General features: G+C 39.2%; 2 protein-coding genes across 2 annotated transcripts in view; one reads left to right on the top strand and one right to left on the bottom strand.

Annotated features, from left to right (window-relative positions):
- Positions 1–26,017, bottom strand: part of LOC137637009 (uncharacterized) — a 115,238-nt gene that overhangs the window by 31,193 nt on the left and 58,028 nt on the right. The gene's annotated exons all lie outside the window — the stretch shown is intronic.
- LOC137637007 (DNA replication complex GINS protein PSF1-like) lies at positions 889–25,195 on the top strand. Its single transcript, XM_068369322.1, is given in 6 exon segments — positions 889–930; positions 11,290–11,361; positions 17,226–17,316; positions 20,444–20,506; positions 20,508–20,561; positions 24,668–25,195. Coding segments are annotated over 4 exon segments (312 nt in total). The 5' UTR covers positions 889–930; positions 11,290–11,361; positions 17,226–17,253; the 3' UTR covers positions 24,800–25,195.

Raw genomic sequence — 26,017 nt, 5'->3', positions numbered from 1 at the left:
GTTTAGTTCGTTTATTATTGATAAATATTTTGAATAATTTAAAACGATAGTTAATGCAAATAACTGTACAATAATATATGAATATAAATGTATTTTTTGTAAATATAGATAAATTATTAGAATTAATGTATATTTATACGAATAATAATCTCCAAATATTTGGAAAATCATAAACTATCGTAGGAAACAAACGCAAAACACAAACTTAAACAAGTTCAAGTTTAGATGTTTGAACGGAGTGAGTTGTGTTTTCATTTGCTCCAGCTGATCGTCTGTTTTTGGTTTCGTTTACTAATTATAGTTGATATTTGCAATTATTTGAAAGAAAGATTATGGAAATAAAACCCCATCAATACTTAAACATAAATAAGATAACTCTATAAATAAATAAATAATTATACTTAAATCACAATTGTAAGAATGATAATTTAGAGTTATTTATGATATCATAAATCATCGTAGTAAACGTATTCTTAACCACAAACCTAAATGGAGTATCGTTGTTAGATTTTGGTTGAGTTCAGTAATTAAAATTGGATATTTATCATCATTTTAAGAAAAGTTTACAAATATAAACTTACGGTAATATTTGAAAAAGTTTATTTTTTATGAGATTATAAAATGATTATTATAATTATTCCTCAAATATAAAAATAATAATCTATAAATATCCACTAAATCGTAAAACGTCGTAAAAAAAGTTTCCAGTAAACAAAACTGTCAGCCTTCGACAATAACAATAACGTTGAGCGCGAAGTTTGCGAACTGCCAGAAGTTATTTAAACATTTTCAGTGAACTAAAACCTTATCTTATAGAGTGAAAAGAAACAGCGTCCAAAAATGTTTAACTTACCAGACAAAGCCCTGGAATTTCTGGAAATCTTACGAAATCTGGAAAAAAGTAAAGCCGGCCAGATGCCTTCATTCAACGTAAGTTTGACCCCCTATAGGTCGTCTACCGAATCTCTGCCGGTTAAATAACGATGGCTAATTATATGAATTTCCCAACATATATTCTCCTCCAAACCGTTCAAAAGACACAGAAAACCTTTAGCCTTCGTTATTTAACCGGCAGAGATTCGGTAGACGACCTATAGGGGGTCAAACTTACGTTGAATGAAGGCATCTGGCCGGCTTTACTTTTTTCCATATTTCGTAAGATTTCCAGAAATTCCAGGGCTTTGTCTGGTAAGTTAAACATTTTTGGACGCTGTTTCTTTTCACTCTATAAAATAAGGTTTTAGTTCACTGAAAATGTTTACCATACCTAGGGAAAAAACTACTTTTTTTTAGCTGAAGATGTTCTGATTGTATTTACTGGTAATTTGAATGTTTCTGATGAGAATTTGTGGAAATTCTTATTTTCCAAAAGCTGTGATTTTTTAAAAACCAAAATTTTAAAAGGGAATTGGTTAGTTTGTAGCAGGGTGGATACATTTTATATATTTAATAGATAGGATATGGTAATTTAGGTTATCACAATCTATTTTAATAGATGTAATTAGTTTACTGTAATACAATAGTTAAACTGATTTTTTACTAACAATTTAATACTGCACTACCCTACTTAAATGAATTTGAGCCACATTACCTAGTCCCGTGTTGAAGAATAATGGAGCCTTTGCATATAGACGGCCAAGGCCTCCTGAGTGCACAGAAATTGGGAATTTTCTTTCCATATTTCCAGTCGTTCGTGGCCATGTCCGTCATACTACAAAACCTCGTACGCAAGAACACCGCCTAACTCAAGGGTCCCCACTTATCCTAACCTAGGAGACATATTCTTAGGCCACCCTGTGTTTGCTTGCTAACCGGTTACACTCATGGCAATGTAACCACGAATCATATTCTGTAAAAGATATTGATTTTACAAGTAATAAGAATGAACATATATCACAAGCACACGTGATTTTAAACAATGTAAATATCACCCACAAATGGCATTTAATACCGAAATCTCATTCACCGACCGCCCCTCAAAAGAAAAAAAAGAAAATAAAATGACAATGAGGGTTGAATGTAGTTCGTTGGGACAGGCGTAAATTTTCTTATTACTTTGTAAATATCACCCACAAATGGCATTTAATACCGAATTCTATCTTGGGAATACTGTATATATCCACTTGGAATTCATTTAACGGTAACAGCTTCTGGCCGGGTGGAGATTCGAACCCCCACCTGTGTGGCTGGAAACTATGCCTACAGTGACTCTACCGAGTGACTCGGTAGAGTCACTGTAGGCATAGTTTCCAGCCACACAGGTGGGGGTTCGAATCTCCACCCGGCCAGAAGCTGTTACCGTTAAATGAATTCCAAGTGGATATATACAGTATTCCCAAGATAGAATTCGGTATTAAATGCCATTTGTGGGTGATATTTACAAAGTAATAAGAAAATTTACGCCTGTCCCAACGAACTACATTCAACCCTCATTGTCATTTTATTTTCTTTTTTTTCTTTTGAGGGGCGGTCGGTGAATGAGATGGACTGGTGCGTGTTCTGCGGTTCATCATATGCAAAGCAAGGTAGGATGACAAAAACATCAAGATAATTAGGATATTTAAAAAAAACTTCATCGTATTTAGCAATATTCCTTTGGCTTGAGCTATCATAACAGTGCCATGAACAGTATATTGGGAGGAGGGTGATGGAAATAGAGGTACAGGGAACGAGAAGGAGAGGGAGACCAAAGCGAAGGTGAATAGACTGTATCAAGGATGACCTTCGATCAAAGGGATTAACCGATGATAAAGTGTGGGACAGAGGTAGATGGAGAAAGCTGGTCAGAAACATCGACCCCACATAAGTGGGAAAAGATGCAGACAAAGAAGAAAAACTCCCTTGGTTGGGTGAAGTTCATAACCTCACCAGCTTTAGATTGTTCAACTTGTAAAAGGAATCTCTTGTATCACGTCGAACTTGGTAACTCTCGGAGGTCAACGTTGCCATTCTTACGTCTCGGCGGCCAAGAAGTTAGAACGGGCATCTCCACGCTAAGTTTGATGTTCCCATTACCCTGTTTAAATTTTAAAATGTTTCGATTCTGATTGAATAAAAAAAAAGTCCTCTGGCAATTTCCCAGGTTAAGCGGGGTCTGATTGGATTGTTTCAAATTACTGCGCCTGTCGATTGGCTCAGTGTTTTGCCGCTAAAGTGCTGATGAATTGATCAATACATTACGTACAGTGAATCCATACCTACTGGTTACGCTGCATATCCTTAGCAAGCGCCCCCCCCCCCACCTCTGTGTTCTTAGCTTACCCTAAGACAACTCGCAACCCTGTGTTTACGTCTCGTCTGGCTTCCCAGCAGAAACTTGAGATTTTCAGAGGTATACAATAGTGTAACTTGTCTTTATAATTTGTGAAGAGCTTTTTTACATCAGTTAACATAATCGAAACCGTTCAAAATACCTTGGAGCACGCCACTAACACCCCAAGCTCTGTGTTCTTATGTTTACCCTAAGACAACTCGCAACCCTGTGTTTACTTCTCGTCTGGCTTCCCAACGGAAACTTCAGACTTTCAGAGGTATATACTAGTGCAAGTTGTCTTTATAATTTGTAAAGAGCTTTTTTACATCAGTTAACATAATCGAAACCGTTCAAAATGCCTTGGAGCACGCCACTAACACCCCAACCTCTGTGTTCTTAGCTTAACCTAAGACAACTCGCAACCCTGTGTTTACTTCTCGTCTGGCTTCCCAGCGGAAACTTCAGACTTTCAGAGGTATATAATAGTGTAAGTTGTCTTGATAATTTGTGAAGAGCTTTTTTACATCGATTAACATAATCTAAACTGTTCAAAATGCCTTGAAGCATGCCACAAACACTTCCTATTTACTCCAGTAGGGAAATGGTCACCAGTTTGGGATGTTTCCATTACCATTAAATGTATCTTATCTAAATGAGTATTTAAGTAGAACTGTTACAAATGAGTCACTGTCAGATACGGAGGTAGCAATAGTAGATGTGCAGGCAAGATTGGCCAAGAAAAGTCACTCGACAGTCAAAACACCTCTGATTTAATGTGAAAAATATTGTCCTGACTAATAATAAAGAAAATGGAAAAATCTAAGTTGGGACAACAGCACCACCTGTTACGAACTCAGGGGTTAAGATCAAGTTGGAACTCATTCAAATTTAATTCAGTGGTAAGAGGTCATGGAAGCTTCAAGTATCTAGGTGACCATTATCCGCCAATTATGCCTTTTTCCAGTCTCTTAATATTGTACTAAAGTATAGTAAACCTGCCATACTTGAAGGTTTTAAAGGCCGGTTAGGAATGACAGAGGCAAGGGGCAGTGCCGTTTGCCCTATCAAGCAGGACCATGCCCTAGAGACTGACATATGCTCAGTGCCCAAGCCTCCTCTCCATCCAAGCTAGGACCAAGGAGGGCCAGGCAATGGCTGCTGATGACTCAGCAGATGGACCTATAGATTCCCTCAAACCCCCTTCCTAAGCTCACAAGGATGGTAAGGAATTAAGGAGTTTGAGCAAGACTCGAACCCCAGTCTGGCAATCACCAGACAAGGACGCTCTCACCAGGCCATCACAACCCTAGGCTCCCCTTTTTTTTTTTTTTTGTGAGTTTAGACTAGGTGAAGGTTGTTTGTAAGTCTAGCATAGGCTAGGTCATGATTGGTTTGAGATCTACCAGGAGTTGCCTCGACACAGAATTTACGCTCTAGTAAAAAAATAATCAAGGTGAAATGCACATGGTTGCAATTTAATGTAAGCTGCACTTCTAGTCTAGTATATGAAGGCAAACAATTGAACAACTTGTCAATGGTTACCATCGTCCCGCTGTATTTAGCCGTACTATCCTCGACTTTAAAGTGTTGAGGTTACTTTAGCCGGAGTTAAGTTGATGCTTTGTATGCAATGCTCAGAGCCATTCACGTAACCATGATCAGAAAAGTTGTTCTACTTTAATGCCTTTTTTGAAAGCATAAGATCTGTTATAAGAAGTCTACTTAATGCAATGCTGTTTGTTCTTTCGCAAATACGAACCCTCGTCGTTTATATGGGTTACACTCTACAGCATTGCCGTTTAGCTACAACCAAAATTAAGGAGATCCTGTGGATCTGGTAACATTGTATGGTTTTCCCATTCCCACCCAAGCTGGGTAGGCTTGACGGACTCTGCGGCTAAGTCCCCGCTTTACTCTTGGCCGCTGCAACCAACTGACGTCTGTTCGGCCGCTGACCCCTCTTCTCTTTTTCCTTATCAGCTTATGTGATCACGAGTGCTTCTTAAATATGTATGACAACCTGCCATGGCCTGCGGGTCATGGTAAGAAGTGTTCCGTGTCTTCCACTTGCAAAATCTGTAGGGAATGTTCATCTTCCCAACGGGAGAAATTTAGTAGCTGTCGTAAAGAAAGCTAAAAGGGATTGTTCATCCACTCCTTTCTCCAAAGAGGGCAAGAAGCAGAAATCTCTCACGAGCCCTGAATTTTCCCTGTCCTACCTATCGTTATCAGAATTCCAAGAGGCACAGATAACAAAGGATGCGGGCATCTTCATCAAACAGACAATTGTTGAAGAGTTATCTCCGATTATTCTTAGTGAGACGGCAAATGCTCTTAAGTGATTAGGATCATTTGACCTCGTTAATTAACCAACCAGAGCAGGATTTATTAGAGGAACTGTTAATTTCTCCAAGAGTTTGTAAATCCTAACAGATCAATATCCCCACAGAATATGCTAAGCTCAGGGGAACAGATTTCTCATCCATGATGCAGAATTCACCGATTAATGTAGATCAATTAATAAATAATAACAAGCCAACATTGTCCTCGCACTGTTCTGCGAATGGACAACAGGTATCACCAACTCCTTTAACTTTCAAAGTTATATTATTCCACAGTGAGATCCCATAGTGAGTCAGGGCTACAAGTAACATATGAAGACTCAAGTGGTAAGTTTCCTCCAGAAAAAAAGCTATTAAAGTTTCACCTGGAAAATCATCAACACTTCCAGACTCCTCGCAAGGGGTTAAAGTGTAAAAATATCTGAAAGATTGGTCATGTGCTCCTAGTGCTGATGCAAGTTTTTCCATGCGTCCGGAGATACACAAATGACCTGTGCGTCCCTCCGGTCGCAGGAATCGAGGATGTCAAGGTACCCGTTAGGGACAGTAGATCCCTAGATTTAACACCTGTAGGGGAATGCTGCACCCCCTGCAACATTACTGGATGAGGTAGCAGTTCTTCGGGGGAGATCCCAGGGCTATAGAATTTCTTTGCTCAGGGTATCATATCCTGTTCACAAGTTGTTGACCTACATTATCCCATACTCCGACTCTGACGATCCCATCGTTGTATTTGACGGGATCCCGAAAAGATCTGCTCTTGGAGAAAGAAATTTCACTGATGTTGGAGAATGAAGCAATAGAGGAAGTCTTACACAAGTCCCCGGGTTTCTTCTGCAACCTCTTCCTAGTGGAGAAATTGTCGTGAGGTTGAAAACATGTTGTAGATCTTTCCTGCTTGAAGCAGTTTGTTCTTCAAACTCGGTTTGAGATGGAGACCTGCTGCACAGTGGCGCAGGCCATGCAAGATCAAGGAAGTACCTGCGTTTCATTTTCAGAGATAGAACTTAGGAGTTCAAGGTGCTATATGTCAGCCTGTCAACAGCCCCACAGACGTTCACTCTCCTGTTCACCCTAAGTCTCCTCATGGGCTCTCGCGACGGGAATAATGCTCTTGCAGTACTTAGACAACTGGCCACTACTGGCAGTCAAGATCTCGTCTTACCCACCAATTAGATTCTTCCCGAATTTTTCTGCGACCTGGGTATCCGGCTGTATTACGAGAAATCAAGACTTGACCCACAATGTCGTCTATGGTACTTGGGCATGAACATGGATACGGTCCAAGCCAGAGTATTTCCATCTTTAGACAGACCGTAACACCTTTTCTCCAGGAGTTCCTTCCAGCTAACTTCTAGCAGAAGCTTGTGGGTCCCCTTTCATGCATACAGAAATTGGTACCCTTCGCTCGGTACAGTGGCCACTAATGGTCGCAGACCTCAGACTCACTATCGGCCCTTTGGAAGATCCCACGAGACAGGAGAACAGATCTCTCGGGGTGTTTAGAGGAGGGGGATCTGATAGCACCTTTACTGATTCCAACTCTATTGTAGACTTCTGAATCATTTCAGATGCTTCTCGAAAAGAAGGAACAAATCTCATGACTATGGTCACAGGAAGACAAGTCGTTCCACGTAAATTGTCTGGATCTCAAAGCAGCGCATCTCGTGTTACTCTGCTTTACAGAAGCGATCGAAAGTCACTCGGTAGTGTTGATGAACGACAACACAACCGTAGTGACTTTTGTCAACAAGCTGGGGGCTCGGTATGCCAGATCCTCTGTCAGTTGGCAGTAGGGATGCAACACTAGCACATGTAAATACCATTCATCTCTCAGGTCAATTCATCCCATGGTAAAAGAATTTGATAGACAATATGAGCCGACTAGTTGTCGATACTGTAATTGGTTCAGAATTGTCTGTAGATTATCTAGTGGCGAAGAGTCTGCTGAATACAGTATGCGAGCTTCCCTGGCCGTAGACATGTTCGCCGCATATCTGAACAACAATCTACCAGTATATTCTTCTCCAGTCCTGGATGCAGCAGCAGTAACGGAAGACTGTTTTCCAACACTCTTAGGACAGGATGGCGTCTATGCATTTCCCGTTCTGTCTGATCAGTCAGGTCTTGAACAAGATAAGGTTGTCACAAAACCGAAGAGTAACGCTAATCGCGCCAAGGTGGCCACAAGTGGATTGGTACCTGGACTATTCTAGATCTTCACACAGAAGTTCCAAGAGAACGTCCAGATTGGTCAAACCTTTTATGTCAACCTCATGTGAAAGTTTTACGAAACGGCTCACTGCCCGTCTCTTCACGGCTGAGGGTTATCCAACACCACCTCCAAAGGAAAGGCTTTTCGAGACTGACTACGGAGCACTTCAGGATACCTCCGCAAGTCCTCCGCAGCGATCTATCAGGCAAAGTGGTCACTTTTCTGTGATTGGTGTCATAGATGTGGAGGGAGAAACTAATGTCAGTCACAGCAGTAAAGGCTATCGCTCAGCCTCGAGCCAGGTCTTCAGACTGAAGGGAATTGATCTCTCCTCCTTGTGGGAACTCTCGGCTTTATTCAGAAGATTTGAGCAATCTTGCCCACCTCGGGAACTTGAACTCCCGTCCGGGAGTGTGTTGAAGGCTTTAAGGTCCTAAAGTTGGTACCCGACGAACCGCTATGCAAAGCAAGAGACAGGGACCTAACATTGAAGATAAGTGGTTCTCTTAGCTCTTTCATCATCAAAGAGAATGAGTGAACTACACAGTCTCTCTCACTTGGTGTCACAATCTGGGTGTTTAAAAGATTTGTCTTTTTGTCTTTTTTACTTTTGTGCCGAACCAAGACCCAAAATCCATCATTGACTGATGAGAGAGTTGTCTCCCTTATGATTTCAGCAATCAGCGAGGTAACTGATGATCATGACAGTCTTACTTTGTCCTGTAAGGGCAGTCCATCTTTATCTAAAGAGGCCCTCACCCTTTCGCCCTCTCGTCCCTAACTTGTTTGTAAGCACAGGTCGAAACAAGAAGGGAGTAACCGAGAACACCATCTCTTTCTGCTTACGAGAGGCTATCATGAGAGCATACAAATCTTTGGAAAATGTGTCGACTGGGGTCCCTTCCAAGGCTCACGACATTTGTAGTATTGCCGCAACTTTAGCATTCCACAAGAACCACTCACAGGTGCGTAATGTTTGGTTCTCTAAAGACAGATTATCTTCACAGCTCCAGTAATTAAAAGGTACCCATAGATCTCTGAACGCATTTTCCTTGTCACATCGACAGTTATTTTCAGCATTATTGTGGCATGAGAATGCAGTAGAATGAAAGGGGCTTCCTTCCTCTCTTCAGAACCTTCCTTCCTAGGGAGTACCTACACTGATAGCCACTTATACACGTAAGAAAACGTCTGTGACATTACATATATGTGATATATTTCAAATGAAGAAATTGTTGTTACACAAATCTCTAACTTGTGTTATGGCTTTGACAATTACTAAATTTTTTGAGGCTGACGTCATGACCATATTTATCATACGAGCTGGTCATGATAGTCGTTATTTTATCCTGCGTCAAGGGCCAGACAGACTCCCTAGCATTGTCACATAGGTACTGATTCCCACCAAAAGGAAGACGCCCATAATTGACGATGGTTTGTATGAGTAATTTGTATTTCTCCTAGGTATACAAACCCATTTATTTATGTTTCACGTCTCATCCACCGGCAAGTCTTAACCCAGAGTAAAGTGAGGAACAAAGCCGTAAGCTCCGATGCATCTACCCAGCACGAGTAGGAACAGAGGGTGACCATACATTATTGACAGACCCACAGGACTTCTTAAATTTTAGTCATAGCAAAAAAAAAAAAGAGAGTAAGCCCCTTATAAATGATTCAGGTTTGTATAGCTAGGAAAAATACTAATTACTTTAAAGAATTTTAGCTTTTGTAAGTCCACCATTAAGCCAGGTTTTTTTTATCATGTGATTTTAGACTTGGCGAACGTTGTGTTTAGATCTACTGTAGGTAAGGTCCTGCTTTGTTTTAGATTTACCAGAGGCTAAGCAAGGTATGGTGTCTCCAACCAGGAGTTTCCTGGAGACAGAAATTGGTCTCTTGTGCAGAATGGAGGCGAAATGCACATTGCTTTACAGTAGAGTCATTTAATGCTCGTACTTTAGTGTAAAGGCAAGAAAGTTGAACAACCTGTTAATAGTCACAATTGTCCTATAGTTGTCGAGGCTTCTTTAGCCTGCTTTTTATTTTTCAATTCACGCAACGCTCGGATTTAGTAACGCAATCATAATAAGAGAAGTTATTCAACTTTATTGCCCTTTTCAAAGTATAAGGTGCGTTAAAAGAGCGCTACTGTATATGCACTAGTTTTTTATATATATTTGTAATAAGCCGTGACGTACGGCTCAGAATGATTTATTGTTAATTTGTTCTCTTCAGTTATTTATTTCCTTATTTTCTTTCCTCACTGGGCTATTTTTCCCTGTTGGAGCCCCTGGGCTTATAGCATCTTGCTTTTCCAATTAGGGTTGTAGCTTGGATAGTAATATTAATAATAATAATAATACACCTTGACAAGCTTAATTCTAAAGTCAAAGCTCATTCCAGTTCTAAATGAAGTTTCTATATCAGAGGTCAGGCATTCAGTCAAAATTTACTGTATATATACATATAAAGGATTTTGACGTAGGAAAAATGTATTTTTGGGCTCGAGCCATGTCGTCCCGATGGAAGTTCCTTCTGGCAACTTCTACAGTATGATATTTCTGCGATTGATGTTACAAGAGAATTACCGTCAGGTATCACAGGGTTCCAACCCCCGGAAACAACTATCTGAAGATATCGTGTATAATCAGGGATGTATCCTAAGATAACCATAGATATCTGCACCCCAAACAGACCTTACCCAGTCTAATCCATTAAGGGGAAGGATAAGTAAAAAAAAAGTATAAAATATATCAAGATCAGTAATATCAATGTTATAGATGAGTTATTTATAAACTATGAAGTAAGACTTATGCCATCTTGTTCAACAGAGAAGCATTTACTTTTACAACAAGTTTGATTGCGTGTCACAGAATAAGGGAGGAATGTAGATGCATTGATTGCGTGTCACAGAATAAGGGAGGAATGTAGATGCATTGATTGCGTGTCACAGAATAAGGGAGGAATGTAGATGCATTGATTGCGTGTCACAGAATAAGGGAGGAATGTAGATGCATTGATTGCGTGTCACAGAGTAAAGGAGGAATGTAGATCCGTTGATTGTGTGAGACACCGGGTAAAGGAGGAATGTAGATCCATTGATTGCGTGTAATTTGCTTTCGTATCTTTTGGTTACAGCTACTCATTGTTTTGTTCTTTATCAATATTCTATTGATTTTAAATGTTAGACTGGCTACCAAAAACAAATCCTTTAAGTACTAAAACCTTATTGTTTCCTGAAAGCTATGTAAGAAACACTCTTAGAAGAAGTAAAAAGACTTCAAAAGAAGGACCAGTTATGATAAACTTTACAATATACTCTATTGTAACATCTGTAAAGTATTTTAAAAGCATGTTGCAAAAAAACTTGTGTATACTCCTGTTATACAGGACCAGATAAGCAGGCTGTAAAGTAAAGTATTTGATGTTTTTTGACACAGAAAAATACAAATTTTTATATATTTGAAATTCTTTTCCAGGAATGCCACTGTGGCAGGCGAAGTGAGACATGCCGCTTTGGAACGGAATAAGAGATGCCTTCTGGTCTACCTGTAAGTATGGGATATTTTTCCGTGAATAGAATTGATGTCCGTACAATGTACATTACTGTAGTTGCATTATTTTATTAAATAAGAGTTGTTTCTACGTGGCGGTGGCTTTCGAAAACTCTGACACTCGGGCCGGAAGTGTAGGGTCCTGTTCAGTTAGCACAGCGCCCTCATGGGACAAAAGAGTGTCTCCTCTCGCCGTTATTTAAAGGACTCGGGTTTGTGTGGCTAGGAAAAATATAAATTTGAAAGTTTGTGATATTTGGAGTTGGTAAGAGTTAATTCTACACAATTGCCCAAGCAAAAGGGCGGATACTCACAAAGGTAAAAGAGTGACACTACGTCTCGCTTTCTCTGTCGAGCGAAGCAAACTGGTATGTTCACGTACAGGGTAAACGTATTGGTGTTACTCTACACGAATGCAAGCAGTCATCATTTAATAGGCGTTTGACTTCAACGAGGTAGTTAGCAGTAGCTGGCGGGCGGATGATAGGCCCCGCCCACTTTGGATTCGACCGTTATTATTATTATTATTACTAGCTAAGCTACAACCCTAGTTGATAAAGCAAGATGCTATAAGTTCAAGGGCTCCAACAGGGAAAAATAGCCAAGTAAGGAAATAAATAAACAATATAAGAACTAATGAATAATTGAAATAAATTTTAAATATTTTAAAAACATTAACATTAAAACATATTTCATATATAAACTATAAAAAGACATGTTAGCCTTCTCAACCAATATGAAAATATTTGTTGCAAGTTTGAACTTTTGAAGTTCCACAGAGTTTCAGTACAGAGACCTGTTGCTCTGCTGCCTATGGTGGATATGCAGTGTTTCCCAGTTAATGTAACAAAGATATTTTGAGCCTGAATCCAACATACTTGGTCCTGGCAGTCAGCATGTTTATTTTTAAAGGCCACTCAGGAAGTATCACTTCATCCCTGGCTCATCTTCATTAGTCTTCCCTACAACTTCAAGGAGAAGAACAAGCAGTAGTAGTCTGGGAAGACCGATTGATAGAATTCTCGTAATTGTGATTCCTACCGTTTCTCTCCCCATGGGAGAGACAATGCGATACCAGGAACCTCCCTTCTTGAGAGAGTGCCGAGAATTGTTCCATAGTGAGTAGAAACGCCGGCTTGCACAGCACTGTGGAGCTGTCTGGGTACACTGTCTCTATCTTTCTCTCTCTCTATTTCAGGAGAGAGAAGGAAAAAGCATGCATGCCAACTGAGTCCAGGACGTATAACACCTGATCTCGTACCAGGCGCAGTGCCTTTGACCGTGCCTGCAGAAGCTGCTACGTCTGGCGAAGAATTCGTCTTTGACCGTATCGAGTATGCATCCGATCGGGAAGACGATCATAGGACGTTCTTATTTCGGATGCGAGATGGTACATACCGGGAACGTTCCTTTCTTCTAAGTAGACATAACGGGACGAGGTACAGGTGTGATGCTACCTGCGCCTCGACTGTTTCTGTATCCTTCTTTTGTTGCCGAGCCTTCGGATGTGCCGCCCTAAACGGAAGGAGAAAGAAGTCGCCGATGGACAGCACGACCGATCAAAGCCAAGTCTCGTGAGACATTGAACAGTTCCTCCGCCTTGTTTCTTGTGGGGGGAATCAGCACTAAAAAATCCGAAGTTGCCTATGAACAGCATGACCGATCAAAGCCAAGTCTCGTGAGACATTGAACAGTTCTTCTGCCTTGTTTCTTGGGGGGAGCAGAGCTGTAAAAATCCCATCTCCTAACAGGAAGGTGTTTTGGTACAAGAGCTCACGCTCTTGCTAGTAGTGCTAGGTCTCACGCTGTGGCGGGATGTGGCAAAGACAAACCCCACACCCTGGAATCTTACAGACAAAAGTCTCTGCAGCATTAACTTTTCTCCTTACATTATCACAAACCAGACTCTTGGACTGAAGGCAAATTAAATCTAACCTTAAAACTTGGTTGAGGGTACATTCGAGCACACTATTCTGTCTTGTTTCTCTACCTCTTGTTATTTTCAAGTTTTTATAGTTTGTATATGAAAGGTTTATTTTAATGTTATTGTTCTTAAACTTCTCTTGTAGTTTTTCTTTATTTCCTTTCCTCATTGAGCTATTTTCCCTGTTGGAGCCCTTGGGCTTATAGCATTCCTGCTTTTTCAACTAGGGTTGTAGCTTAGCCAGTAATAATTAATAATAATAATAAAAAAATCAATATTAAAAAGAAACTCCAACAATCACACTTATTGCTATAATACATATAACTAAATCAATTAGATAAAGCAACAATATTCAAACGAACCAAAAAAACATTAACAAAACTTAAAACTAAAACAATAACCGCAACCAAATAATATATAAGTATGTATATGTACTTTATATACTGTTATATAGTAATACAGATACTGTTGTCCATACGCACTAAGCCGAACTGTCTTTAACGGCACAGCCACATCTCTGTGGCAAAACACAACAGTGATGGAAAATCTGCCACAACTGCCTCAGTTAATCGGTAATAATCATTATCGTCATCATCATCCATCCAGGAGAAATCATTTATACAAGCCAGGTCATCAAAGGTTATACAATCCTCAAGAGCAGTCTAATAAATGTCACTTATGATAATCCTGGCCAGCAATAATTTGTCCAAATTCAAAATGCAAAGAAAAAACACGTACGGACACTTCTAGCCAACCAAACTTATCTTACTATAATCAAAGATAAATAATAAACTTTCTATCATTCACAATCACCCCAAAGGCAAAGAAAGCAATTCTGTACTTACCAATATAATAGATAAACACTTCCAAAGCTGGTAGAAAAAAGAATGATTCCAGTATTTGAACACACAACTGCCTCTGGCAGCAGTCAGTTAAAAAACACCTTTACCCAGGACATTCACTACTGGTCTAAACTAGCTACAAGAAAGTAAACAAACAACCTTAATTATACCAGCAGTCTTTCTCACTACAAACAATTGTTACACTAATTACCTCTCTCTCTCTCTCTCTCTCTCTCTCTCTCTCTCTCTCTCTCTCTCTCTCTCTCTCTCTCTCTCTCTCTCTCTCTCTCTCAATTGGAAAAAAATACATAAAAAGTTGATCCTATACATACCTCGGCCCCCCCCCCTTACTTTGCCAAATCCTTCTCACACAAACACCTTATTTTTTCCTTACCCAATCATAGTCAGGAATGGGACCTTTGCTTTGAGTAACTGGGCCTTCAAATATTGTCTCTTTCACTTCTTCCATATCGCTATCATTCATTGTATTATTAACCCTTTTATCCCGAGGCTATTTGGAAATTTCCAACCCTTAACCCCCAGGGGGGTATTTTTTTCCCAGCACATTTTGCAGTATATTTTTTTTAAATTGCTCTAACAGCCTTAATTTTTGTCATAGAGAGGTCATGTTGGTCTCATTCTCTTGGAAAATGCCTGAATTTTCTCAAAAAATTATCAAAAATATGAAAAAAAAATTTTATAGCATTTTTTTGCAAGGACGTACCGGTACGTCCATGGGGATAAAGGGATGGCTTTTGTGAAATTTACCAGTACGTCCTTTGGGGGTAAAAGGGTTAAGATTCCCATCTATACTTCTATCATCTAGTATATCATGCACTATCCCATTGTACCTCATTCTCGTGCACTAATCAATGCTTGTAAAGTACGCTTAATTGAAAAACTTAATAACTCCAGAAACCTTCTTGGTTGATTTTGAAATAGCTATGATTAATAGTCTGTGCACAGTTTTTCCTCAAACTTAAGTAAAGTGTTGCTTTTTTCACCCGAGTCAAAACATCCACAGAAAGATACAAATTCACAAGTTTCGGCCGTGGTACCAAAATGATGAAATAGAGTTTTCTGTCAAGATGAAAATGGTAGCTGCCATTCAAAGGCTTAAAGGCCGTTCGTGAATGGCAGAGGCGAGAGACAGTGACATTGCCCTATCAAGCAGGACAATGCCTTAGAGACTGACCATATATATATATGATCAGCGCCCAAGGCCCTTCTCCATCCTAGCTAGGACCAAAGAGGGCTAGGCAATGGCTGCTGATGACTCGGCAGATAGACCTATAGGCTCTCCCAAATCCCCCATCCTGACCTTACAAGGATGGTGAGGTTTCAGCGACCAAAGAAACTAACGAGTTTGTGTGGAACTCGAACCCCAGTCTGGCGTTCACCAGTCAGGGACGTTACCACATCGGCCACCACAATTGCTTTTGTTCTATCTCATGATGTTGAAAAGGCTTTTATTATTATTGAAGTTGCAGCAACCAAAGAAACTAATGAGTTTGAGCGGGACTCGAACCCCAGTCTGGCGTTCAACAGTCAGGGACGTTACCACATCGGCCACCACAATTGCTTTTGTTCTATCTCATGATGTTGAAAAGGCTTTTATTATTATTATTACAAGCTAGGCTATAATCCTAGCTGTCCTTTGGAGTGGTTGCCCTTGGGAGGAATAATTTTCCTTAGACTCAACAGTTAGATGCTCCTACCAATATGTGTAACAGCAGTTCTAGCTTTGCCCAAGTCAATCTTCTGTTAAAGGACTGAGATTTGTATAGTTAGGAAAATTACAAATGACTTTATATTTATATTTTCACTTCCCATTGTGGTCAAACGTGGACTCCCAAATGGTAGACGATGTTGCGAGGTTGCTACCAATTGGTTCATAAAAATAACAAAAGATGTATTTGATATTGATGCGAAGTGGAAACTTATGTCCGTTATTATAAAGGGGAGAAATTAGTAAATATCTTCATTAATTGTTGTAAGGAAACATTTCTTACCCTTTTATCAAAAAGAGGTAAAAAGGTGATTTTTTTTTTTTTATCTGATATAGAAAATTTCCAGCTTGTAGTAATGAGTCAATATGAGTTTTTTCTAACATGATTGAAGACAGTATGAAAAGTTCAGTACTGTAGTCCCTAACTTCCAAGAAGTTTTAGGTGTCTGGTTTTCTGCTCAGCGCTTTCAGTGCACCTGATTTTGAGTGCTATAGGCATTACCTAATGGTCCTTGAAGTGTCCTTGCAACCCCCCTAAACTGGACCTCCTTTTTAGCCTTCTACCTCAAGTCTATCGTCGCTTCCTTTCTACCGTCCAATCTCTTCCATGTTCAACAGTTTCAACTCGTCAGTCAGGGGCTTTACTTGCCCCCAGTGCCAAGCCATATTATGGGGTCTTATGACTGACCGGACAGTACTACATTGGATTCTTTTCTCTGGTTACGGTTCATTTTCCCTTTGACTACACATACACTGAATAGTCTGGCCTATTCTTTACAGATTCTCCCCTGTCAACACTGAGATTGTCAAACAATTCTTCTTTACCCAACGGGTTAACTACTGCACTGTAATTGTTCAGTGGCTACTTTCCTCTTGGTAAGGGTAGAAAAGACTCTTTAGCTATGGTAAGCAGCTCCTCTAGGACACTCCAAAATTAAACCATTGTTCTCTAGTCTTGGGTAGTGCCATTTTCTCTGTACCCTTCTATATAATTTCTCTCTCTCTGTTTGTTAAATTTTTTATAGTTTATATAGGAGATATTTATTTTAATGTTGTTACTCTTCTTTATTTTATTTTCCTTTTTTTTCCTTTCCTCACTGGGCTGTTTTCCTTGTTGGAGCCCCTAGGCTTATAGCATCCTGCTTTTCCAACTAGGGTTGTAGCTTAGCAAGTAATAATAATGATAAAGTAATTAATCAGACTTTCCCTTATAAGTATCTGCACAAAAATGCGACATGTATAAAATGACAACCTATTAAAAACTAAAAAACTACAACATTAATGAAGCTGGGTAATAGTGGATTCATGTACAGTGAAGGCCAACTAACCGACTTGTCCCTATATAGACGTCTCTTTCTCTCCGCAGATACAGCAGATTAGAGCGAATCCGAGACATGCGGTGGGAGTTCGGAAACATCCTGCCGGCCAACATTCGAGCAACTCTCTGCGAACCGGAGGTATTTGTTCGGACGGTTCAGTGTTGGTTAAACCTTACGAATTTCCTTGGTTGGTTAACCCTTTTACCCCCAAAGGACGTACTGGTACGTTTCACAAAAGCCATCCCTTTACCCCCCTGGACGTACCGGTACGTCCTTGTGAAAAAATGCTATAAATTTTTTTTTTTTCATATTTTTGATAATTTTTCGAGAAAATTCAGACATTTTCCAAGAGAATGAGACCAAGCTGACCTCTCTATGACAAAAATTAAGGCTGTTAGAGCAATTTAAAAAAAATATACTGCAAAATGTGCTGAGAAAAAAATAACCCCTTGGGGGTTAAGGGTTGGAAATTTCCAAATAGCCTGGGGTAAAAGGGTTAAGGAATGTGTACTGTACAAAACTTCTTTCTTCTTTTTCATTTGGTTTCTCTCATTCAGAGGTCACCATAGCGGAAAATTGTATCTTTCTATTTACTGTCACACCAACTGCTCTCATGTTTTCTCTTATTGAAACCATAAATTTCCTCTTAGGCCTTCCTCTCCTCCTCCTACCTTGGTGGCTCCATGCTTTGCTCTCCCGACGTAATGTTCCTTCTCTTCACGTACCCGTACCACCTTGGTCCTGCTTCCCTCGCTTTCTTTCCAAACCGATTGACGTATGCAGTTCCTCTTGTGAATTTATTTCCGATCTTATCCTTCCTCGTTACCCCCCAGCGAGAACTCCATTTTCATTTCTGCAACTACTATCTCTGCCTCTTGCTTATAGGTTCGGTCTCCAAACCATACAGTATAGCAGGTCTTACTTCCATTTTATGGGCCGTCTCTTTCACATTTGCTGATGTCTTCCTGTGCCATACCACACCCGATACTCTTCTTCAGCCATTCTACACGGCTTGAATTAGCCTCATCTCGCCATCGCACCCACTGTTTCTCTGTATAGTTAACTATAAATAATTGAATTTATTATCTTTTTCCAAGTTTTATATTCAAGTCCTACTGCATTTATACCATCCCCTAGTTTTCATACCCTTCCTCTCTAGCGCAGTCCCCCAAATCTTGAGATTTGCTTCAACCTCCTCATCACTTTCGCCACAGATCACTTTGTTGGCAGCAAATAACATAGACGATGGAGACTCCTGCTTAAGCATATGTATCCTGCACTTGCCCCTCACATACTTCTCATCCACTGCAGAGCTCTTCATACAATACAATACAGTACCCTAATTCATCTCGTAGCACTATATATCATTAGCTTTCTGTAGATCCACAAACTCGGAATGTAATTCTTTCTGGCCACGATATTTTTCAATTAAGATTTGCAAAATAAATATTACATGCATAATGCTCTTACCTGGCACGAAATCGTGCTGCTCTCCACTCATCGTCAACTTGTGTCCTTAAGTCTTTTTATTATTTATATATGACATACTGTACAGTACCTGTTTTGACGTTGTTACTGTTTTTAGAATGATTTATTGTTGATTTGTTCTCATCATTTATTTATTTCCTTATTTCCTTTCCTCACTGGGCTATTTTTCCCTATTGGAGCCCTTGGGCTTATAGCATCTTGCTTTTCCAACTAGGGTTGTAGCTTGGCTAGTAATAATAATAATACTAATAATAATATTACTTTTTCCTAGATTTTCAGCTTTATTCCACGGTAGTCTGTGCAGCTCTGAGCATCTTCATTCTTCTTGTACTTAGGCACCAGGGTTCATTTTCCCCACTCTTCAGGCATTCTCTCCACAGCAAGATTCTTTTGAAGAGCCTCGTTAGGAACTTCTCTTCTACATATACCAAGCACTTACACATGGATATCGTTTGGGTCCACCTCCCTTCTCTTTTTCGTTCTCTTCAAGGCTTTTCCTTACTCTATCTTCCTTTTGTCAAGTACCTCTATATGTCCGCAGAGCTTCAAGCAGCCTTTCTTCTCTCGCATTGTACACATTCATGAGCTCTCTCAAATATTCTTTGCATATGTTTATCACTTGCCTATCATCAATTATAACATTGCCATATTAATCTTTTATAACCATTACGCATATATCTTTCCCTGCTTGGCCCAATCGGTAAATTCTTTTCCTCCCTCTGTTTGTATCCAGCCTTTTATATAACTCATCATATTCTTTAGCCCTTGCTCTTCCAACTGCCGTCTTAACTTCGTGTGGTTTCTCCTTAAATTTACACCTACCGTCAATGTCTTCTTTGCCTAAGGCTTTTTGCCAAACTTTGTCGGTGGTCAAACACACAGTTTTGGGTTACTGATTCTGTGAGATATGAAGACCTTTGGTTATTTTCTTTGATTCAATGAATTTTTATGATTTTCAGTGTATAAATTCATTTTCTTTTAGTATATAATAGTGTTAAAATTAATGAAAGCAGAGGCAAAATTATCAACTTACAATGCACTGATGGTGAATTAGCAGCGAATGAATCTCAATATTTTTATGTTTCTAAAACTAATATTTTAATTTTGTTTTAGTTCTGCTATTCAAAAACTTCATTACCAGCATTGTGTGTGTTATTGCATGAAAAAAATTTAATAAAAAATAAAGAAGTAATTTTCACGATTACTGTATTTTGAATATGTTAACCCTTTTACCCCCAAAGGACGTACTGGTACGTTTCACAAAAGCCATCCCTTTACCCCCATGGACGTACCGGTACGTCCTTGCAAAAAAAATGCTATAAAAATTTATTTTTCATATTTTTTGATAATTTTTCGAGAAAATTCAGGCATTTTCCAAGAGAATGAGACCAACCTGACCTCTCTATGACAAAAATTAAGGCTGTTAGAGCAATTTAAAAAAAATATACAGCAAAATGTGCTGGGAAAAAAATAACCTCCTGGGGGTTAAGGGTTGGAAATTTCCAAAAACCCCGGGGGTAAAAGGGTTAAGTGATGATTTTGTTCCAAATTCCAAAGATGCCAGCGTCGTCCGTAAAAATTGCAATGTGTAGTGTATGAAAAAATTCATTGAATTGATCACAGGCTTTGACTGTTTACTATTCATAGTTGCAGTATTTGACTTTACTTAAGTGGTCGTAGTATTTACCAGTATGAATATTTGCAATATTTGCTTATATTTAAATGCTTGTAATATTTGTCTGTTTAAAATTTACAATAATGTTGAAATTCCTTCCAGATTCAGTGGTTCAATAAATACAACAAAAATCTGGCGAATTACATGAGGTCCCTCGGAGAAGGTTTGCGGGTTGGATCTCACCCAAAACATAAAACCTCCCAAAAATTTATACATTGAGGTAACCACAAAATTTTCTTCCTTATATATTCATGCATTTGAAGTACTGTAGTATGCTATAAATAACTTTGCATTTAACCTTTCTACCCCCAATGGACGTACTGTACTGGTACGTTTCACAAAACTCATCCATTAACCCCCATGGACGTACCGGTACGTCCTTGCAAAAAACTGCTATTTGCATTTTTTTTTTCATAATTTTGGTAATTTTATGAGAAACTCCAGGCATTTTCCAAAATAATAAGACCAACCTGACCTCTCTATGACGAAAATTAAGGCTGTCAGCGCAATCTGAAAAAAAAATATTGCAAAACATGTTTGAAAAAAAAAAAACGGTTGGAGGTTAAGGGTTGGAAAGTTCCAAATAGCTTGGGGCTAAAAGGGTTAAAATCATGATAATGATTTTCAGTTTTTTCAGAAGTTCAAACTGACAGCATTTTTTTTTTTTTTTTTTTTTTTAAAAAGGTTGATAAAGTCGCTCTTCATGGCTTACATATGACAGATTTATTTTAAAGTCACCAATCTTTAGACATTTCATATTCATTATTTCTCTTGCAGTTTGTTTATTTTCTTTCCTTACTAGGTTGTTTTTCCCTGTTGGAGCCCTTGGGCTTATACCATCCTGCTTTTCCAACTAGAGTTGTAGCTTAGCTAGTAATAATTAATTTTAGGTTAAGGCAGAATTATAGTGTGTTTACTTCTGGGTTAGACATGAAATATATTCCTCTCATTTTCAGTTCTGGACTTTCTTATGTCAATTCTATTTTTTTCTAAACGAATACAAACTGTATTTGTTTTTACATGAATGCAAACTTTCATTCTTTAATAGAAGTATTCAACGAAGCTGGAACTTGGATGTTAAAATGTATAGTGAGGTGGTGGTAGCATGGCTGTAATTACCGACAAGTAACCACCGACATAATTTCTCCATCTCTTAACATTGGCTGTTTTGATCGTTTTCTGATTTTTCTTATCAGAAGCATTTGCCGTTTGCTTATGGTGGAAACCCCACATACCGACATTTGGGTCTGCCCTGGTAAACCTGCTGGCTCCCATCTCTTTAGTCCTTTTTTGCAAGGGGCACGATTGCTTGCAGTAATCACCCTGTGATGAGTGTAGGTCATAGCCTCCTTTTATAGTGGTTTGATTACGGTTGTAGGAAAAAGAAATCTTAAAGAGAGATTGTCTTCAGAGGCAAATTTGCACAAGCTGTTGCCAAAGAAGCTTTTTAGCTGCTCTCCCCTCCGGCACTCAGACTGGTGCACTTTTTTTATAACCTAACCTAACCGTAGATCCAAGCCCTCCAGAAGAAAACCGAGGAAGGTAGGAGACCTCGATTTGCCCCCAAACCAGGTTCCTAAAGTAAGAGCATCCACTCCTCTCAGTGAAGGTAATATCCTTCTACTTCCTCGTCAATGTTCTCCATCGTTTGTGAGGACGACACTTGCAGAGCTCGGACCACCTGTCCTTTATTCGAGACGGCCTTGGCTCAGTCCTCTTCAACTAACGTCGTAGTGCCCTTACGGGACAGAAGAAAATCATCCTGATCTCTGGTCACTTCTTTTAAGGAGATGTGTGCCATCATCATTCCTCTTCTAGTGTGAAGGATGAGCTCGCTAGTTGGCCAAAATTCTACAATCACTCTGCTGGTCGTCATTGTTGATGTATTTTCTCTTGAGCTATTAGAAGAAGGTGGTGGGCAAGGGGAGCGTCCTTCGTGACAACTGAGGGTGTATGTACTCATTCCTGCACGGGGCCGAATAATGGTCGGTGGTAAAGAAACGACAGAAGAGACCCGAAAATCTAATTCAGTAAGCAAGGAATCTAACAGTCGCCACGTCCTGCGCTCCTTCCGAAGCAGATGTCCTGGACGTTAGAGCATCTGCTAACACCTCCAACAGCTTTTCTGCTGATGGGTCACCATCAATGCCTAAGGAAGGCCAAAACTTCCAGTGGTCCAAGCTCAGCAATTGTCGGACCACTGCTTCGGAAGGAACACAGGACATGGCGACCGTTAGAGTCCTTGCTTACCGTATTAGATTTTCGGGTCTCTTCTGTCGTTTCTTCACCACCACCTGTCAGTGACGCAAGTCTTGAAGGCTAGATTATGTTAACAGCAGACTGCTTTTGGAAATATACTCGCAGGTCCCCGGACACTTTTATCTTTGGGCTGTTGGTAGCCACTCAACTGGTAGTGTAGCGAACCCTCACAGGACAAGAAGCATCTAGTCTAAGATAGCAGTTGCAACATAAGTCCTAATATCAAAGGTATAAATGTCTGCCCCTTTTTCCTCTTTTCTTTCTCGTCTCTCGGGGTGCAACGGTTGTGTCGTCATTTGCTGTATCATATGTCTGACGCAGGCAAGCCTCCCAACAGGGCAACTTTTCAATACATTTTGAGAGTAGAAGTATATTCCCTATCCTCCTTATGAAGGAGAGGATGAACAGCTTTATACAAACCCAATATATATTTTGGATAACATAATCCCTTTCTGTCAAGTATTGGCAAAACCGAGTCTATCACCCGAGATATCCTTTTCCCAGATTGTTTAAAGTTGTCCGTTGAAACCTTTTACAAGTTTAAGTGCTTTGACATCTTAGTATTTAAGCCATCTAGGTTAGTTATAGGAATTTCCTCCCTCTTTAGGAATATCATCTATTAAAAGACTAATGTTTGTATTTGCGTATGAACAAATCGCCAATTTCAAGTCATTTTTAATTTTCTTGACTATGCAAACACGAGTACAAGTGTTACTTCCCGCCTACACTTCTCCACTAGTCTTATGTCAAGGGCACAGTGGCTACTCAGACTATTAGGGCTTACCTGTTGCCTGTCAGTGATTACCACAATCTCGTTTTTAATTGAACGGGAAAACTTCCAGCTTCACCAAAACCATACTGTACTGCTATAAAGAACTCAGGTTAATATAATTAGGAAATATACAAATGACTGGAAATTTAAGTTTGGGATACTCTTAAGAGTCTTTTTTTATATCAGGTTATGATACTTACCAGAGGTCCAATTCCCAAAAGTGCCCCCTGTGTGGAAAGTCTGAAATTATATGAATGCTATATGTTTTGCATTTGAAGTAGTTGTCTGAATCCACTTCAGTGATTACTACTTTTGTTTGGGTAATACTGTCATATAATCTATCAGTACTTATCAATTTATTCACATTGAACTGAAGCATAAGACTGTGACAGTATTACTATCTTAAGGGCACAGTTTTTGCAAATATATACAGTGACATCCCAGTTTTTGTCAGCATACTCTTAATAAAAATACCCAATATCTAACTTGTAAATTCTATAGTATAGGTTATTATACAGCTTCTTACCTAATGGTATTCAAATATTTGGTAGTTCATTTAAGCTTAGAATGCTAAAGCAGGTTTTATATTTATAGTCCCTAATCTGGTTTAAAGGTTTTGTAGCTCTAACTACTGATGCTCTAGTTATAGTCGATTCTTTTTAGTGAGGCAGATTTGCACCGACTCGCAGGGGTGCCCTTTTAGCTCGGAAAAGTTTCCTGATTGTTGATTGGTTGGACAAGATAATTCCAACCAATCAGAGAGCAGGGAAATTTTCCGAGCTGAAAGGGCACCACTGCGAGTCGGTGCAAAAGCGGCTCATTAAAAAAAATTGAGTATAGTTCCCAGGTATAATTTTCAAATGTATGAATGAATTTCCTATTGGAGGCATTATTAGGATACAGTGTTGTAGCGAGATTGTATTGACCAAAGCAAAATGCTTATGTCTTTAGGTACAACTGGGCGGAGTTTCTTGGGTTCGAGTTCTCTTGCTTGAGGGCACATTCTTCTATCATATTTCTGTTATTTTTTTCAAGTTTTAATAGTTTATATATGAAAGATCTAATTTAATTTTGTTACAGTTTTCAAGATATTTGGATCGTTCATTACTCTTCTTGTAGTTTATTTCCTCGTTTCCTTTCCTCACTGGGCAATTTTCTCCCTGTTAGAGCCCTTGGGTTTATAGCATCCTGCTTTTCCAACTAGGGCTGTAGATTAGCTAGTAATAATAATAATATTGTAATGCAAGACTTGCCTACTTGGAAAACACAGTTTCATTCATATTGTTTCTCCTCAGGTCCGATGCCTTCAGGATTACGGTGAGTTTCCAATCGAAGAAGGCGACACGGTCATCTTACAGAAGAATACGACGCACTACCTACTAATGGCTCACTGTCAACATCTCATAAGACAGGGAATTCTTGAATAATATACAATTAATAAAGAAGAATAAGTATTTTGCAAGTGGAAAATAGTACCTTTTTTTTTTTTTTTTTTTAATTTTTATACGAGGCTAACTATACATAGTCCTGTTTTTTAAGAGACTGAACATGTAGAATAAATATACAAATATACTTTATTAAGAATAAGTATTTTGTAAGTGAAAAATAGTACATTATTTTTGTAGTTTAAATTTTTATGAGGCAAACTATACATAGTCATGTTTTTTAAGAGACTTTTAGATGTTTTAGAATATTGGATGGGTCTTGATCTTTTACTTTTATTAGTTTTAAACAATTTTATAGTTCATAGTGAGCTTAAACCATGGTCTTTCTTGTCATAATTAGACTAAGGCAACTTTGTAATAAAATGTTAAACCTGAGAATATTATTTTATTGGAATAATTTCTTACATTAGATACTATTTTATATTTATTCACTTAAAGTAAAAGTAATGACTAAACGTAATTGACGATGAGTTCATAAGATTATCTTCGTGCTCACGAAAGCAAATGATGGAACCTTTACCGATGATAATACAACCTAAGTATTATTCTGTTTATCTTTCTCAAAGATACTGTTTCTATCATCTTTAAACTGTTCTATCAAAGGTAAACTATTATAAAATAAAAGCTAACCTAACTATTCACATGGGTAAAAGATCCCATTAAAGAAGAAGGCTGAAGCCTAAAGTTTAATGTAAAATTAAGCTGTAAATTTTATACATGGAATTCTTAAATCAAAATCGATAACCTCTGTAGTCTCTCCGGTACATTCCGAGTCCTGAGCTACGCTGCGAGGACATATCTTGGGTATCGTAGTCTTCTCTGCTAAGCCAATACGGGTCGGCAGGCGTCCTGCCGTAGGGGCCTGGCGGGGCCCTATAAGGATCCATCGCTGTTACACCATAAGGGCCCAAAGGATCTCTCCTGTACGCATCCATGGGGTCTCTGTTGCCTTGCATCTGGTCGTAGCCCGATCCAAGTCGTTCAAACACTGTTCGGTGCATTGTAATACCTGTCGAAATTTTGACCCTGCATTTGGGGCCTCCTGTCATCCATGGGATACTGGCCCATTAAGCTCCCGGATGCTTCCCCCATCATGAATCTCGCTCTGCCGCCGTAGGATCTCCCGGCCGCGTACTCAGACCCCTCGTCGTACTGGCAACGCGGATTGACGTACGGCTGGTACATCTCCTTCCGGCGTTT

The sequence above is a fragment of the Palaemon carinicauda genome, unplaced genomic scaffold, assembly GCF_036898095.1.
Source record: "Palaemon carinicauda isolate YSFRI2023 unplaced genomic scaffold, ASM3689809v2 scaffold49, whole genome shotgun sequence".
Classification (NCBI taxonomy): domain Eukaryota; kingdom Metazoa; phylum Arthropoda; class Malacostraca; order Decapoda; family Palaemonidae; genus Palaemon; species Palaemon carinicauda.
Note: the sequence above shows the minus strand (reverse complement) of the source record. Positions and strands in the feature narration are given on the sequence as shown.